Here is a 14,206-nt window from a genome sequence, read left to right on the forward strand (position 1 = left end):
TATCGGTATTCTGAATTTGTGCCAACTGCAGTGTATTTGCCTAATTTTATTAACTTCCTCTGGTCTCTTGCTCTTGTAATTAACCCCTTAGGCCCTATTCCTATATATGACCAATGTTGTACGACAAATAGCAAAAATACAAGCTGAAGCTTGTAGACCAGCAAGTTATTATTTTATTTATTTGGTAAGATTTTGAAAATGTTTGCCTATAATGAGTAATGGCATGCCCGAAATAGAATTATGGAAAATGTCTCCCTAAAAACTACCTTTCAATGTGATGGTTTTACCCATGTTTGTTAATGCTAGGCATACAAGACCATGGAACCACATGGCACAATAATGTGCCAAATCTGCTCTGCAACTCCAAACACATCATCACTTCAGTTGCAACACATTGCAACGGTGGAGAATCTCGCTAAAAGTAATTCTACAATGTTTCTTACTTTTTAGCAAGCCTATAAATTGCATTGCTACTGTAAAACTGCTGCTCGTGATCTCCACCAAGATATCATGTGTTCGACCCGTATGTGTCAGCAGCTAATCTTGCATACCAGGCCATCAGCGTCATATGTCTTGTGCACGCTAACAGCAGGGACGCACCGGACCCTCTAATATCTTTCCAATTGGTCAATAACAACTAGGTCATTTTTTTAATATTTCATTATCAGAGAGCAATCGTTCCACCAGACTATAGGATAAGCTTCCCACCAGGCTATGGATCAGAACTAGCCAATCATCTTACTTTCTTGCATTAGGGAAGCATATCACGACTTTTGATTGCCTGGTGATACAAACATAACTGACAAGCAATTCATATTAAGACTGCTGATCACAGAGAAATTTGAATGATAGAAATGTGTTCACAATTATGTGCAGGATCTCACTGCCACATAGTGTATTAGGCTATAACTTTGTAACTTCAGGTTTGTACTAGTGATGACAGCATGCAACACTACTTAGTTCTAATGTGTTTACCGTCCAAAGATTTGTCTCCACATAGCCCATCTCCTCTGGTTTCACCATGATAATGTAATCAGAACCTTTATTATAACCCCCCCCCCCAACCATGTGCCGTTTCATTCTCACGCACATCATCACATGCTTCAGACAGAGAGTATGATGAAGAGAGGTAGACAGACAATGAATGTGTATGAGAGAGAAGGAGGAAGACAGTAGAGAGGATGGTAATCACATGCTGCTGTCTTTCGTGGCTGTAGGTAGGAATTTAACCGCATACATCACTGTTATTATTTGGCGTGCCTCCTGACAAAGACTTGTGCTCTATTGAGCACACCTTTCCTGTTCAATTGAGGTGTATGACAAGCCACCTTTGTGTAGGGATCTAACATGACAAACGTATGACACAAGAGTGTCAGTGAAAGTAAATATTGCCAAGAGTGTCTCTTACTCTAGCTTTGATGATGATTGTGAGCGTGCCGACTAGCCGACACCAACTGCGGACTCCTGGGTCACTGCCCTCCACTCCCTCCTATCCAGCATCAGGGTCTTGATCTCAGCGGTTTTGCTAGTTCCACTGTCAAGCCACAGTGTGACATAGGTGGTGCGCCTCTTATCCTTCCTAGCTGTGCCCTGGGTTGGCTCCCATAGTGTCAGTTTGCTTGCCACCCGTTCTGGAGCTGCCTGACACAGTGCCCTGCCAGGCTTATTTTCCTTCTCTCCCTGACCTTGTCCATGACCTGCAGCAGCCCTCCGTAGAGGTCCACATATGTGATATGGTCCACCCATGTGACATCAAAAGCCATTCGTAACATTCTTGTGTATACGTCGTACAGACGCTGTTATCATCAGGGATGATCAGGTGTGATCAATTGGCTAATTCAGGCCCTGTCCAGAGCATGGCCAGAGGCTTTTGTGCTGGACAACCGGCGATGCAACGGACTCAACACGGGCACTCTACTCCCTGTGGTGGTGTGGAACATGCATGTGTGTCAAATTTGAAGTCGGTGGGGCCAACGGTTTCCGAGTTAACGTGGATTACAGACGTACGTACATACATACACGTGTACAGAGACTTGGTGCATTTATAGTTAGTTAGATAGTTGTATCAATAGACAAACTGGAGTATTGTGTTCACATGCAGAGTAAAATGACAAGAAGTCACAAAGAAAGCTTGCCTTAGGCGATAGGCCTACTGTATGGGTCTTATACATATACATTACTCTGGGGGGGGCATCACATAGGCACATTAAATACTGTATGGGTCTTTGAGAACATATACATTACTCTGGGGGGGGCATCACATAGGCACATTAAATACTGTATGGGTCTTTGGGAACATATACATTACTCTGGGGGGGGGGCATCACATAGGCACATTAAATACTGTATGGGTCTTTGAGAACATGTACATTACTCTGGGGGGGGGGCATCACATAGGCACATTAAATACTGTATGGGTCTTTGAGAACATATACATTACTCTGGGGGGGGGGGGCATCACATAGGCACATTAAATACATCCCATAATGAACACAACATTGTTATGGAAGGTGTGCATAAGCAGGAGAATGGATGAAAGGATGGGACGGATCCGGATGGTGGGGGTCCGGGGGATGATGGGGTTGTGGCTATGTATGAGCACTGGTTGTGCGTAGGGGGATGTATTCCAACTGCTACATAAACATAATGTAGTTTGACCCACTCATGCTCTAGGCCGGTCATTTGAGACCAAAGGTGTGAGTGTGACAAAGTAGAATAATCCAAACACTCAATGGACGTGGTAGTGGAGGAAATCGCCTCAAGTCTTGAGGCAATCAGATGAAAATCACAATATGTATGATTCAGGGAAGTTGTAAATCGGTCAGATTTGATCCGAACACTGGAAGATGGTTAAAAAGAAAAAAATACAGCATGTGTGGCATGGAAATCATCTGGAACAAAACTACCTAGAAGAGTCTTTTTTTTTTTTTTTTTTTGTAGCCTAATTCTCTCTATTTGAGCGTCTTAAAACAGAGATTAGCCAAACCCTTTGTTCCTATTGTGCACAGAGCTGAGCAGTAAAGAGGGTTTGCAGCTCCACTCCTCTGCTATACAGTAGCTTCCTGTTTTCCCTGGTTTGAACATGAGGGTCTGCAGAACTGTATACTGATTAGATTACCCTGCCATGTGGTTCGCCTATTGATGGCTGATGGACTCAAATTGGCGTACAGGAAACCTTTTGAGCACTGGCCCGGTGCCAAGGTCATCGCATGCTAATAACATTCATACACACGACCATGAACTTAATTTGGGGGAGCATTCGCTGTAGCTACATGAAATCGTCCCTGTCCATGCATGCCAAGACGGAGCTGACACGCACACTAGTGCATTGTCAGGTTAATTCACGTCTTGACTGACACCCTGAGTGTCATCCTATCTCTTTGAAACCTGAAATAGTTTGTTGTCAGTGGATTATAACTTAGTCAACTTGTCATTCAGGTTATGTAGCCTGCGTGAGAGTGAAGCGCAGATTAATTGTGAGAGATATCAGGCGGTACAGACTGTACCAGTACACAAGCATTTTATGGCACATTCATTAGGCCACATTCAATGTGCACATTTTTATTTATCTGCCTCCTATGGCATACATTTGGCACATAATGTTTCTCTTTACTGTATAGATCAGAGGTTCCCAAACTTTTTCATGTCAAGGCCTCCAAATGATGTGTTATTAGGCTGCAGACCCCAATTTTAAAAGATTTTGTCAACACACACATATCAGATCTACAAGCTCACAATGCATCGGGTTGTGAGCTTGTAGATAACCAGGCCTGTACACAAATAGCCTAAAAACAATATAGGGCTTAAGTGTTTAAACTTTAAACTATTCCACATTTTGCTAAGGACCCCCTGGAAGTTGGAACCCCCTAGGACACCTGGGGGTTCCCGGGGCCCCACCTTGAGAACCAGTGGTGTAGGCCTACTGCCTACAATTCAAATGACTTGTAAAATACTGGTACCATCCCCATATGCTATATGTACTCTGAATTGAAAAAGGTGGACCATGTTGTAAAGTGTGTAAATGCTTATGGTTCTTCCACAAAGTAATTACAGTTTTTGTACTGACTTGTGCTTTGTTCTAAATGTATACCCATTCTGCAAGAAAAACAAACAATCAATGTAACTTTGAAACATCCTGTCATACAAATAAGTGACTGAAATTTTTGCTTTGTCATTTAGCATGAAATACTAACTCACATCCATCTTGCCTCACGTGTTTCTCTAGTCAGTTTCTCCCCCCAGGCAACAACAACAGGCACCTGTGCATTAACCTTATGATGACCCCGTGTGTTATTGCTTCTCTGTAAAGATAAATCCCGACGCTCCTCAGTGATTCACTGCCTTATAATGCACTGTTTGTATTGCCCATAACGTGCCCCCGGGTCAGTTTTGGTTTGCTGTTTGATTTGGCTTTACTTTGTTTTTCCAGCTTCTTTATTTTTGTTGACACTCAAACTGTCATCATGCCCATTCAGGTTTTATGCCAAAGTCCATTTTGGGATTTGCTTATCTTGATTAAATCTTCCACTTAGCTACTTTGAATCAAATGTTCCTTTACGTCCATATATTTGAAATTTCTGGCAGACATCTAGCATACATCAGACAATGCTGCATGCCGCTTCAAATTTAGCTCAATAAGCCATGTAATTGGTGGTCAAGACAGCGTATCCTCAGAATGCGCGTTCATGTCTCTCTCACACGCTCTCTTTAACCACAGGCGCTCCTCCGACATACGCGTCGAGCTCTGTCATATTGCTGCCCCGCAGTAAGCTTGATCACTCTGAGATAGATCGCAATGCATTCATGCGTTTAATCAATCCTTAGTATTCCTTAATCCTTATTCGCTATGATAACAGTAGATGGGAAAAGTCGAGCGGAATAATGTTGCGCTGACACTAGAGGAAATGTAAGTAGACTCACTATTCTTTTTTCAGCTTTGTAAGGCTAAAGATAATTAGCTACCCGGTGAGAAAGGGGTGTCAACTGTATAGTCTCTCTGTATAGTACAACTTGAGCGTAGGGCAGATGTTTCCTGACAAAAGCATGGGATAAACTTAATAGATTTAAGACATAACATAAGAGACGTGATACGTACGTTATAAATAAGCAGTTGCGTGCATGGTGTCATGGTGTCACCCCATTCAGCCTATACACCCTCCAGTGTGTTAATTCATGATTTTTGATTAAAGCCAGATGTTCCATCACTGATTTTGGTTTTCTATCAAGTCACCAAGAACATCTTCGAGATAGTTTCTGACAAGGATGGAAACATATAGAGCTGCCTTCTGTAACTTAATAAAGACAATTGATTCTATTTGAGCCAGTCTATAGGCTGGATATCCCACAGACTGGGTATGTCAATTATTATGAAGTTGTAAAATGTGAAAATTAAACCCACCTCCTCCATGCTCAACTTTGAATGATGACTAAGAAAAATGAGAAAACAGGGCAAATGTTTCCTTTCTGGTATACTTTATGCATTTAGTTTATGTGCTCACTCACTCACTTCTGTAGTGAACTTTCTCGTGGTGTACACACACAGTGACACAGTCATAAATGTCAATGTTCATTTAACACTGATTCACTGAGAGTGGAAAAATGTCCCATTACAGTTGGACCCTTAAGGCTATATGGATCTATTTGGATCAGTTACTGTCTGGGGATAACAGAGGATTTGAGGCTACGTAACATGCGTCCCAAGGAAATCCACAAAACTATCGTTTGGCAGAAATATTTGGCCATTATAGCCTGTATGTTTTTGTATTTAATTTGAATTTGCAAATTAAATAGCTGGGAGAGCTGAATCATCCCAAGTGTGGTCTATGTTCATATAGAGTATTTCGATTAATTAATCTTCCAAAACAAAGAATAAGTCAGTGTGGCTGACAGCAAGCAAGCCTTGAAGTTATTCTTGCAGCATATTGTTTCTGATACGAGCACTGCATGCATGGATGGAAAAAACACAATGACGGAAAACATTTCCATTGTGTTTTGGCAACATCCTGAGCATTCAATGGTCATATATTTTGTGATGGGTGGGTGGAAGACCTTCTGTTGCACTTGTGTGCACTTCTGAACCTACTGTATACAGTAGCAAAGACAAAGGCAGAAGAAGACACCGCTGTGGATAACACAATTCTAGCTGTCCTGTGGCTCATGTGGTATATAAAAGAATGCACACTTGCTATGCTTGTAATTTGCTATGTAGCCAACATTGTGTTGAGACGGCCATTATAAAGGTCACAGGTCACCTGCTTCATCATCACCGTATGTCACTTTAGACAAGCGTCAGCTATTGGCATGGGCGATAATGACAATCAAATGAGCCTGTCACATTACATTAGAAATTACCATCAGTAACGTGAACGTAATGCAGCCTTTAAGACCGTGAAAACACAATATTTTAGCCAGTGGTTCTAAAGTGTTGTCCGGGGACACCCAGGAGTCATTGGGGGGGTTTCCAGGGGACCCCAGTACAATTTGCTAGCACAGCATCCAAATCAGTTTAACTACATTAACCCTATTTCATATTTAGGCTATTCAAAAATAGCCGATCTACGTACAAGCTCACAGCATTGCAATGTGACACGTGACGTGAGCTTGTAGATCTGCTATTTTTGACCTATGCACAGCTTTGTGTGTGTCTGTAGCACGGAATGTGATGATTTGATTGGCTGATGTATGATAAGAGCACCCCTCACTTCACACAAGTGTGATTTTTTTTTAATATTTGGGAAAAATCTTGAAAGATTGGGTTGTGACCCAATCTTTCAAGATTTTCCCCAAATGTTTTAATAAAAATCACACCCGTGTGAAGTGAGGGGTACATATCATCATATGCATCATCTCATTCTCGCCAATCACAATTTGCGTCCTCACTTTTCCATCTTCACTTTTATCTTCAATGTTTGTGTTTAGACAAACCCGGAAAGCTGGGCATAGCCAGGGTAATATAGTAAGAGAGTGGCGACACTAGTGTTGACTCCCATTGTAACCATGGGATGTGGAAGTGCTCATTCTATCTCAATGGGATAGTTCCAATGTTTGGAATATAGCCCATAGCACCCCGCTTTGCGGCGCGATCAAAGCGTGTCGCCACTCTCTTACTAGAGTACTCTGGGCATAGCACCCCTCAAAAATGTATAATAACTCAACTGTTCTCTAATTGGGGCCCCTGGGAAAAAATATTTTAATACGGGGGCCAAATAAATATCAATTTGGGGCTCATTGACATGACAATGTTTGAGAACCACTGATTTAAGCTACGTATATCATGATAACCAAACTGGTTATCCTCACTGTGGCCTTGTTGATTCCCAGAGCTGTGGGATGGTGGATGAGGAGGGTCATGTGGTGTAGGAGAACTCAAGAGGCAACGCCATCGGGATGCCACAGGGTTCTGTCTCACTGCTGCCATTCCTGCTGTTACTCACAGGATATGGTGAGTGCCGACCTCCTTACGTTACCTGAAAATTTCAAATAAACACACACACACGTGTGTGTGTGTGTTCCCTAAAATTAGATCAATTTAAACTTCTCTTGTATGATTACTATGAAATCTAAGTGTCTTTTCTTGTCTGTCAATTGAAACTTGTGTTGTAATGTAATGTGTTGTAATGCAAAAAAAAGAAAACTTAGGGATGGAGTAAAGGCGTAGCAATATCTAAAAATACTGTAGATGCACCTGCATTACAAACTCAAATTGGTGAGAAAAGTTCAGCTATAAATGGAAAGGGGGTGGGGGGGTGGAGGTAAATGGCGGGTCAGTCTTTTCCTGTGCCTACACCCTCCTTTGCTTTGTTAGGATGTGAGTAACACAACAGTATTTACTCCGAACAATGGTTTAAAGCAATGCGTGACACTGCATTGATACAATCACGTATAGGCCCGCAGTACTTAGTAAAGAGAAACAGGAAAACAAATAGCCTTGATAGGGTGTATACTGCCTATTATGATGTTTTATCAAAGCGAACACAATCCTTAAAGCACAGAACAACCTCAGACGATATAAAATGAGCAGTGTGAGTCAAGCTCTAAGATTTCCGTAATTGGATCAATCTAAACTGTGTGTAGTGAATAACACACTGTATTTTAAAGTATTGTTCCATTCAGTGTGAGAGGACCTCAGTGGAAATAAGTCAAATAAATCATAAATCAAATCAAATCAAAATGGTTCTCAATGTTGGGTCTGGGTAAATGGACCCTAATGGGTCTTTAACTCCAAGAGTGTACAAATGGAACCAAATGGACCCTTACAGGTACAATTGGTTCCATTTGATCTGGATCTTGTGGGTATCGTTTTTGTTCTATGCTTCTTTTTACTTTTCATAAATCTGCTATAGTACAAATTGCCCAGTTTGGACAAAATAAACTTGACCTTTGTGCCACAATGCAGTGGTTAATAAAGTATTGATAGTTAACTCTTAGAGTGGGTCCATACTTTGGTTCCATCTGTACCCTCTCAGGCGTTATGGGGGTCTGACTGGCCTAATGCATACCAAACTGGGGGTCCTTGAAATGTAAAAGTTTGATAACTACCGTAGCCCTGAAATGTGTCTGATTGTGTGCCTGTGCCCTCCTCCCTTATGTCCATGCAGCCATGGCAGGGCTCAGCCTGTGGCCCTCCCTCCACGTTGCCCTCAGTAACGCCAGTGTGTTTGTGGACTACAGCACAGAGCGCAACGCCACAGACGTCCACAATGTCATCCTCTCTCTGGTCGACACGGAAACCAACACCACGCTGCTGACCAGAACCCTCCCTGAAAACCAATCGGAGGGGAGGGTAGAGCTCAACTGCTCCTGCTTCCTGTACGCCGGAACATTCCGATTCCATCTGAGGTGGACCAGCATAGCCACAACCGCTCGTGTTAATGGGTCAGGGGACAGTAGCGAGGACACCACCACCTACTGGTGGAGTCCTGAACTGCTGGTGCAGTGGCCCACTTTTCACATAGCAGTGGAGAGGGCTGGAAACCACTCAGGATCTTTCCAAGTAAGACATTGCATTATACTTTTTACAGTGTTGCTATGAGGAACACTGTCTGATCGCTAAAGCATTTGATGTTACTGCTTCTACTGATTGCAGACCATATACAATGCATTGAACTGAACATCCAGCACTTGGTGTGAACGGCTCTGGATGCAAGGAAACATTTTAATAGTTGTGCCGTTAAATGATAAAATGGTGAGAGGTTTGCAGTGGAGAGTTGCACAAAGAATGACATAGGGCTGAAGTGATTAAAACACTCATGCCATATCATTATTGACTACAAGAACTAAGTGAACTATGTCATGCCATGAAATATATTTCATAGATTTTTGGATTTGTTTCCATAAAAACTATGCTCTGGCTCGGTTTCAGATATGGTTCTCAGAACCTAATTTGGGCCCTGCTCAGGAGATGGTATTAACTCTTTAATTTGGGCCCTGCTCAGGAGATGGTATTAACTCTTTAATTTGGGCCCTGCTCAGGAGATGGTATTAACTCTTTAATAACAATTTTCACTTTTTGATTAGTATTTGTTATGGTGACCCCCTTCAGGGGTGGTTCTGGTTATGGAAACTTAAACAACAACAACAAAACATCACAGAACTTCACAGGTTCTGGACATTTTCAAGTTATGGAAGGTTCTGGGTTACCATACGTACTGTAGTAGAAATGACTATCCAAAATACCAGACAATAACATAGTCTCATATCATGATGATGATATGGATATACAGATAATATGGATACTGCCCAGCCCTAACTCCATCCTTCTCTCTCCTCCCACCAGGTAGGGATATCCACCAATGAACACTTCCAGGGCTGCTCATCCGTCCCCAACACCGCCCTCTTCCTGGAAGTCAGCTACATGGAGTACAACCAGATCGGCAGAAACAGCATCGACAAGGTCCGAGTCCGTACGCGCCACCCGATCGCAGCCGTCCGATCTCAAAGCGTCCAGCTGCCCTGCGCCTTCCCGTTCACGGAGAAAGACTTCATACGAGTGGCTTTGCGGTCCCCGCACACTGCCCAGGAGGTGAAGAGCTCGGGGCCGCTCTACCTGTCCCGCATCTTCTCCTACAAGCTGCTGGTGGACAACGCCAACACGTACAGGACTGGGTGTGAGGGAGCGATGACCATCAAGCTGGTCACCCCGCCGTGCGCTCACATCAACGGGAAAGTGTTGCTCTATCAGGACGGAGGGGTTGCAACGGGGGTCGTCGGTCTGTCCGGGACGGGGGCAGGGGGTACTGCATCGGCAGGGTTCGGCTCCGAGGAGCCCCCCTCTCCGCCGCTGGCTTTTAATTGGCTGACGCAGGGGGAAAACGAGACAGAGTTTAACTGCTCTGTGTTCTACCCAGGAAGGAATAAGTACTGCTTTCGGTTTGTGTTTAACTTCAGCCGCTCTCCGAGCCCAGCACAGACCTGCCTGGTGGTTCACAGAAGCACAGGTGAGATTCAGCATATTGGCCATTATTGTCTTTATGACGACATCTGTATTAGCAATGAAACGGGTGTATTTCAGCAGCTTTTTGAAGGAATCAACCGACTGCTTTTCTTAATGCCTGTGTTAAGCCCAAACCACACCAAAGGGTCGGGTCGGGACAAGACTGTATTTAAGGTCAACCACACCAATGCAACTCATTGAGTTGCAATGAGTTACATTGGTGTGGTTGACCTTCAAACGGTTTTGTCCCAAGGAGTCCCTACAGGTGCGGTTTGGGCTTTAAGTTTACTTTAGACCATTCCACAGAGTGGGAGCTACGACTACAAAAGGCACTGTTACCTTTAGTGTGACAGCAGTGGCGTATCCAGGAATTATGTTTTGGGCAGACAAGATGTTTTAATTGTCGTCTCCCCGCGCACAATCGTAGCACTAAAGGTTTTCAAAGAGATATACCTGCCAGACGAGTAGTATACAAAGGCTGAAAGGCATGCATTTACATTCCAATGGGTGATTGAGGGTCGTGCTCTACCGCAACGTCCAATCAGCTGTCCATTAATAGTTCTCAGGTCTTGTTTTAGTCCTCTTTTTTTCTCATTGTATGGATTTTGGCCAGGCCATAAATGGATTTGGACAGGCGGACGCCTGCCCTCGCCTTATTGTAGATACGCCTCTGTGTGACAGTCAGTTACTTATCTCCATTACGCCGGCTGGCGCGTAGGGCAGCAACAAAGTTTCTTCACTTGCAACTGTCTTCGGCCATCTTTAGTGGCTTTCAGTTAGTTACTAAATAATCCTCAGTTTGATTGGTTATCAATCTGACTACAGAGTCATGGGGCCCCTGGCTGCCCTGGAGTGTGTGCAGTGTGAGCTGTGGAGAGGGGGTGAGAGAGCGAGTCCGCGAGTGTCTGCTGCCCTCTGGTGCTGGAGGGCTGCAGTGCACAGGCATGGTGAAGGAGCAGTCTCTATGCTCCCTGGAGGAATGTGCGGGTCAGTGGCTCAACTTATTTTCTTTACTGTCATTCTTTGTTGTTTTCTTTTTCCCCATATCCAATTTACATCCTATTGTGAGATTTTAATTCGGTTATTTTTGCCATTTCCATTTAGTCTATTCTATACAGATTTGATGTGTGTGCCAGCTTTAACAAAGAAGAGATTAATTAGGCTATTATTTTGAAACAGAGCTTTTTACACGATTGTCTGTCTTCCTACCCTCAGTTTTGCCCCATCCTTCCCCATCCTTGCCCCCCGTGGCTGTCGGTGGTTTTCTGCTAGGAGGTAACCTGGTGGCAGTGATTGGGATCTCCCTGTGTCTGGCCGTGATTCTGGCTACCATCCTGGTCACTGTATGGAGAAAGGTCTGCCAAACCCCACCATGCAGCTCTGTGCGGCGAGGATCCATGCATTCCCCCGGAGGACGCAAGCTTTCTGATGAGGCATCCATCTGCGGGCACAGCCTCCAAAGGCCCAGTCTGTCAGACAGCCAGGGACAACAAGGCGGGCTGGAGAAAGAGAGGCTGTCCCTTGCGTGTCAGCCTCTTTCACAGCCTCTGGTTGTAGCTCTGCCCCAGGATCCAGAGAGGCTTTCTCCCTCTGGGCAGAAACTGCTTCCACCTATCTTTGGGTTGGTATAGAATCTTGGCTGTATTGTACACATATATAACACACTGTGCAGAAAAGTACACTTTAACACAAACAATTTTGTGTTTAGCACATGGATGGCATTTGTAACATCATCTCAACGGTCTTTTGGTAAACCTCTCCCCAGGTACCGCCTGGCTCAGCAGCAGCTGAAGGAAATGAAGAAGCAAGGTTTGAAGGAGGCAACCCAGCTGTACCACGTCTCCTCCAGCCCCGTCAATGACACCCTGCTGGAGGCCTCGGCTTCCCCTGCCCACTCCCCTGCCCCTACCACCCCAATAGCGTTCTCTGCATCCGCGCTGTCCGCCAGCACCTCCGTCCCACTGGACCTCCAGGAGGAGGCAAATCTCAGTCCCTTCCGTATCAACGCACCGTTCCCCGAACCCAGGACGCTGATGGTGACTTCTAGGTCTACGCCGGACAGGTTGAGTCCCAGGGTGGAGCTTGTCCTAGTGCCCAATGTTCCTGGTTTTGGGCCTGGGGGGAGCTCAAAACGACATGAACGCACGGCTGACTGGGTGGAAATGGTGGAGAGGTTCGGAGGACTTAGGGGAGGGAGAAGTGAGACAGGAATTGGAAACCCCCATCGGGGGAATCAGAATTTTCGCCGGGCTTCTAGTTTTAGTTTCAATGACCCCAAACATCAGCCACCGCTCTCTGCCACCTCCAGACAGTTCAGAGAGAGGAGCATGACCCAGGTTAGCTATTCAAACTTAAAGCGATAATGAACCTTGGGTTATACGTCATCTGTTGCTTCTGTGACTGAGGAACCATAAGTGGCATTTGCATTCACTGTCAATGGAATCTGCTCAATATCAATATTTTGACTCATATCATGCCCAGGGCAGGTAGTAGCTTACAGCCCAAGGTTATACACAAGTTCAACCAATGACCTTACCTTTGCCACCTACATAGTATGTGGCATTACTTGGTAATATGTAATTCAGCATGTCTGTAAACTACTGACCTATACATCTGTTCACCTTGTCCTCTCCAGGTGGCTTCCCGGACGCTCCCCGAGGGAAGTTGTAGGACCAAAGGAATCAGGGAGAATGCCCACTTCCCCTCCTACCCCATTCCAGAGCAAGGTGTGTCGGAGTGGCCCAGCACCAAATCCAGACCCAATGGAAATGAGCTGCGAAAACCATGGGTGGATATGGCTGGGCCATGCATCAACAGCCAAGTCAAACACATGGGGACAAGCACTGCAGCGGTCTCTGTGCCTGATCTGCACACTAAATCAATACTCAATGGAACTGGGGAACGAGCAAGGCGAAAGAGTGGTGGGAATAGAGGTGGTGGTGATAGTGGTGGGGCCGGAGCTGGGGGGACCTCGGGGATTGGTGGCCCCCCTGGTGTGGACCGCCTCCTGGGTTTGGATCGCACAGAGCGGGCCGAGCAGAACTGGAGTCGCCGCGGCCCGTCTCCCATCCAAAGGAACATCCTGGCCCGTAAATTGAAGGAGGCCCAGTCCTGCGCTGCTGCCCCCAGCCACATGGGGCGCCAGCGCAGCTCTACTTTCAGCATAGCGTCCCCGGAGAAGAGGAAAGGACGCTGCCACTCTATGGACTACAGCAGCAGTGGTGGCTCCCCCTATGGGCTGAGTGAGGCTGAGCAAAAGATGATGGACCTGGACCTTTCCTATAGTGGGTGAGGACGACTAGAAACAACACTATTTAAATGTAGAGACATTATGAAAATGATTTGAGAAGGTCAAGCTGTTGGTAGTTCCTGTGTGTGGAGGAACATAATACTGTAAGTATCTTTCTTATGCTCTCAAACAACCACAAGCCTATAATACATATAACACACAATGTGCAGTACACATGCTTAGGCGCCTGACACACTAATGAAACAAAATCGAAGGGCCTTTCTCGGCCCCACCTCTCTCCCTGTGTTTTAGGATCCAAGATGGCCGCAGCACCAGTAGGGGGTGGGGCAGAGGTGAGCGGGCGGGGTCCACATATGACCTTACTGGGCTGCATTCAAGACACTTGCCTTGTGTCTGACACCTGACTTGTGTCTGAACGCAGCTTTGATGGATGTGTTCTGCCACCCTCCCCCATCAAACAAAATGTTTGGTCAAACCATATGGGGTTCCATTGGAAATGCATTGGAGTGGCCATTAAACACAGA

General features: G+C 45.1%; 1 protein-coding gene across 1 annotated transcript; it reads left to right on the plus strand.

Annotated features, from left to right (window-relative positions):
- The first annotated feature begins 4,757 nt into the window (after positions 1–4,757).
- thsd1 (thrombospondin, type I, domain containing 1) lies at positions 4,758–13,909 on the plus strand. The gene is made up of 8 exons (XM_079507754.1): positions 4,758–4,906; positions 7,321–7,441; positions 8,598–8,992; positions 9,776–10,436; positions 11,258–11,419; positions 11,648–12,053; positions 12,198–12,768; positions 13,068–13,909. Exons 2-8 carry the CDS (start codon positions 7,387–7,389, stop codon positions 13,722–13,724), a joined length of 2,907 nt encoding a protein of 968 aa, XP_079363880.1. The 5' UTR covers positions 4,758–4,906; positions 7,321–7,386; the 3' UTR covers positions 13,725–13,909.
- The last annotated feature ends 297 nt before the right edge of the window (positions 13,910–14,206 follow it).

Source organism: Electrona antarctica (genome assembly GCF_951216825.1).
Source record: "Electrona antarctica genome assembly, chromosome: 8".
In the NCBI taxonomy this organism is placed as follows: Eukaryota; Metazoa; Chordata; class Actinopteri; order Myctophiformes; family Myctophidae; genus Electrona; species Electrona antarctica.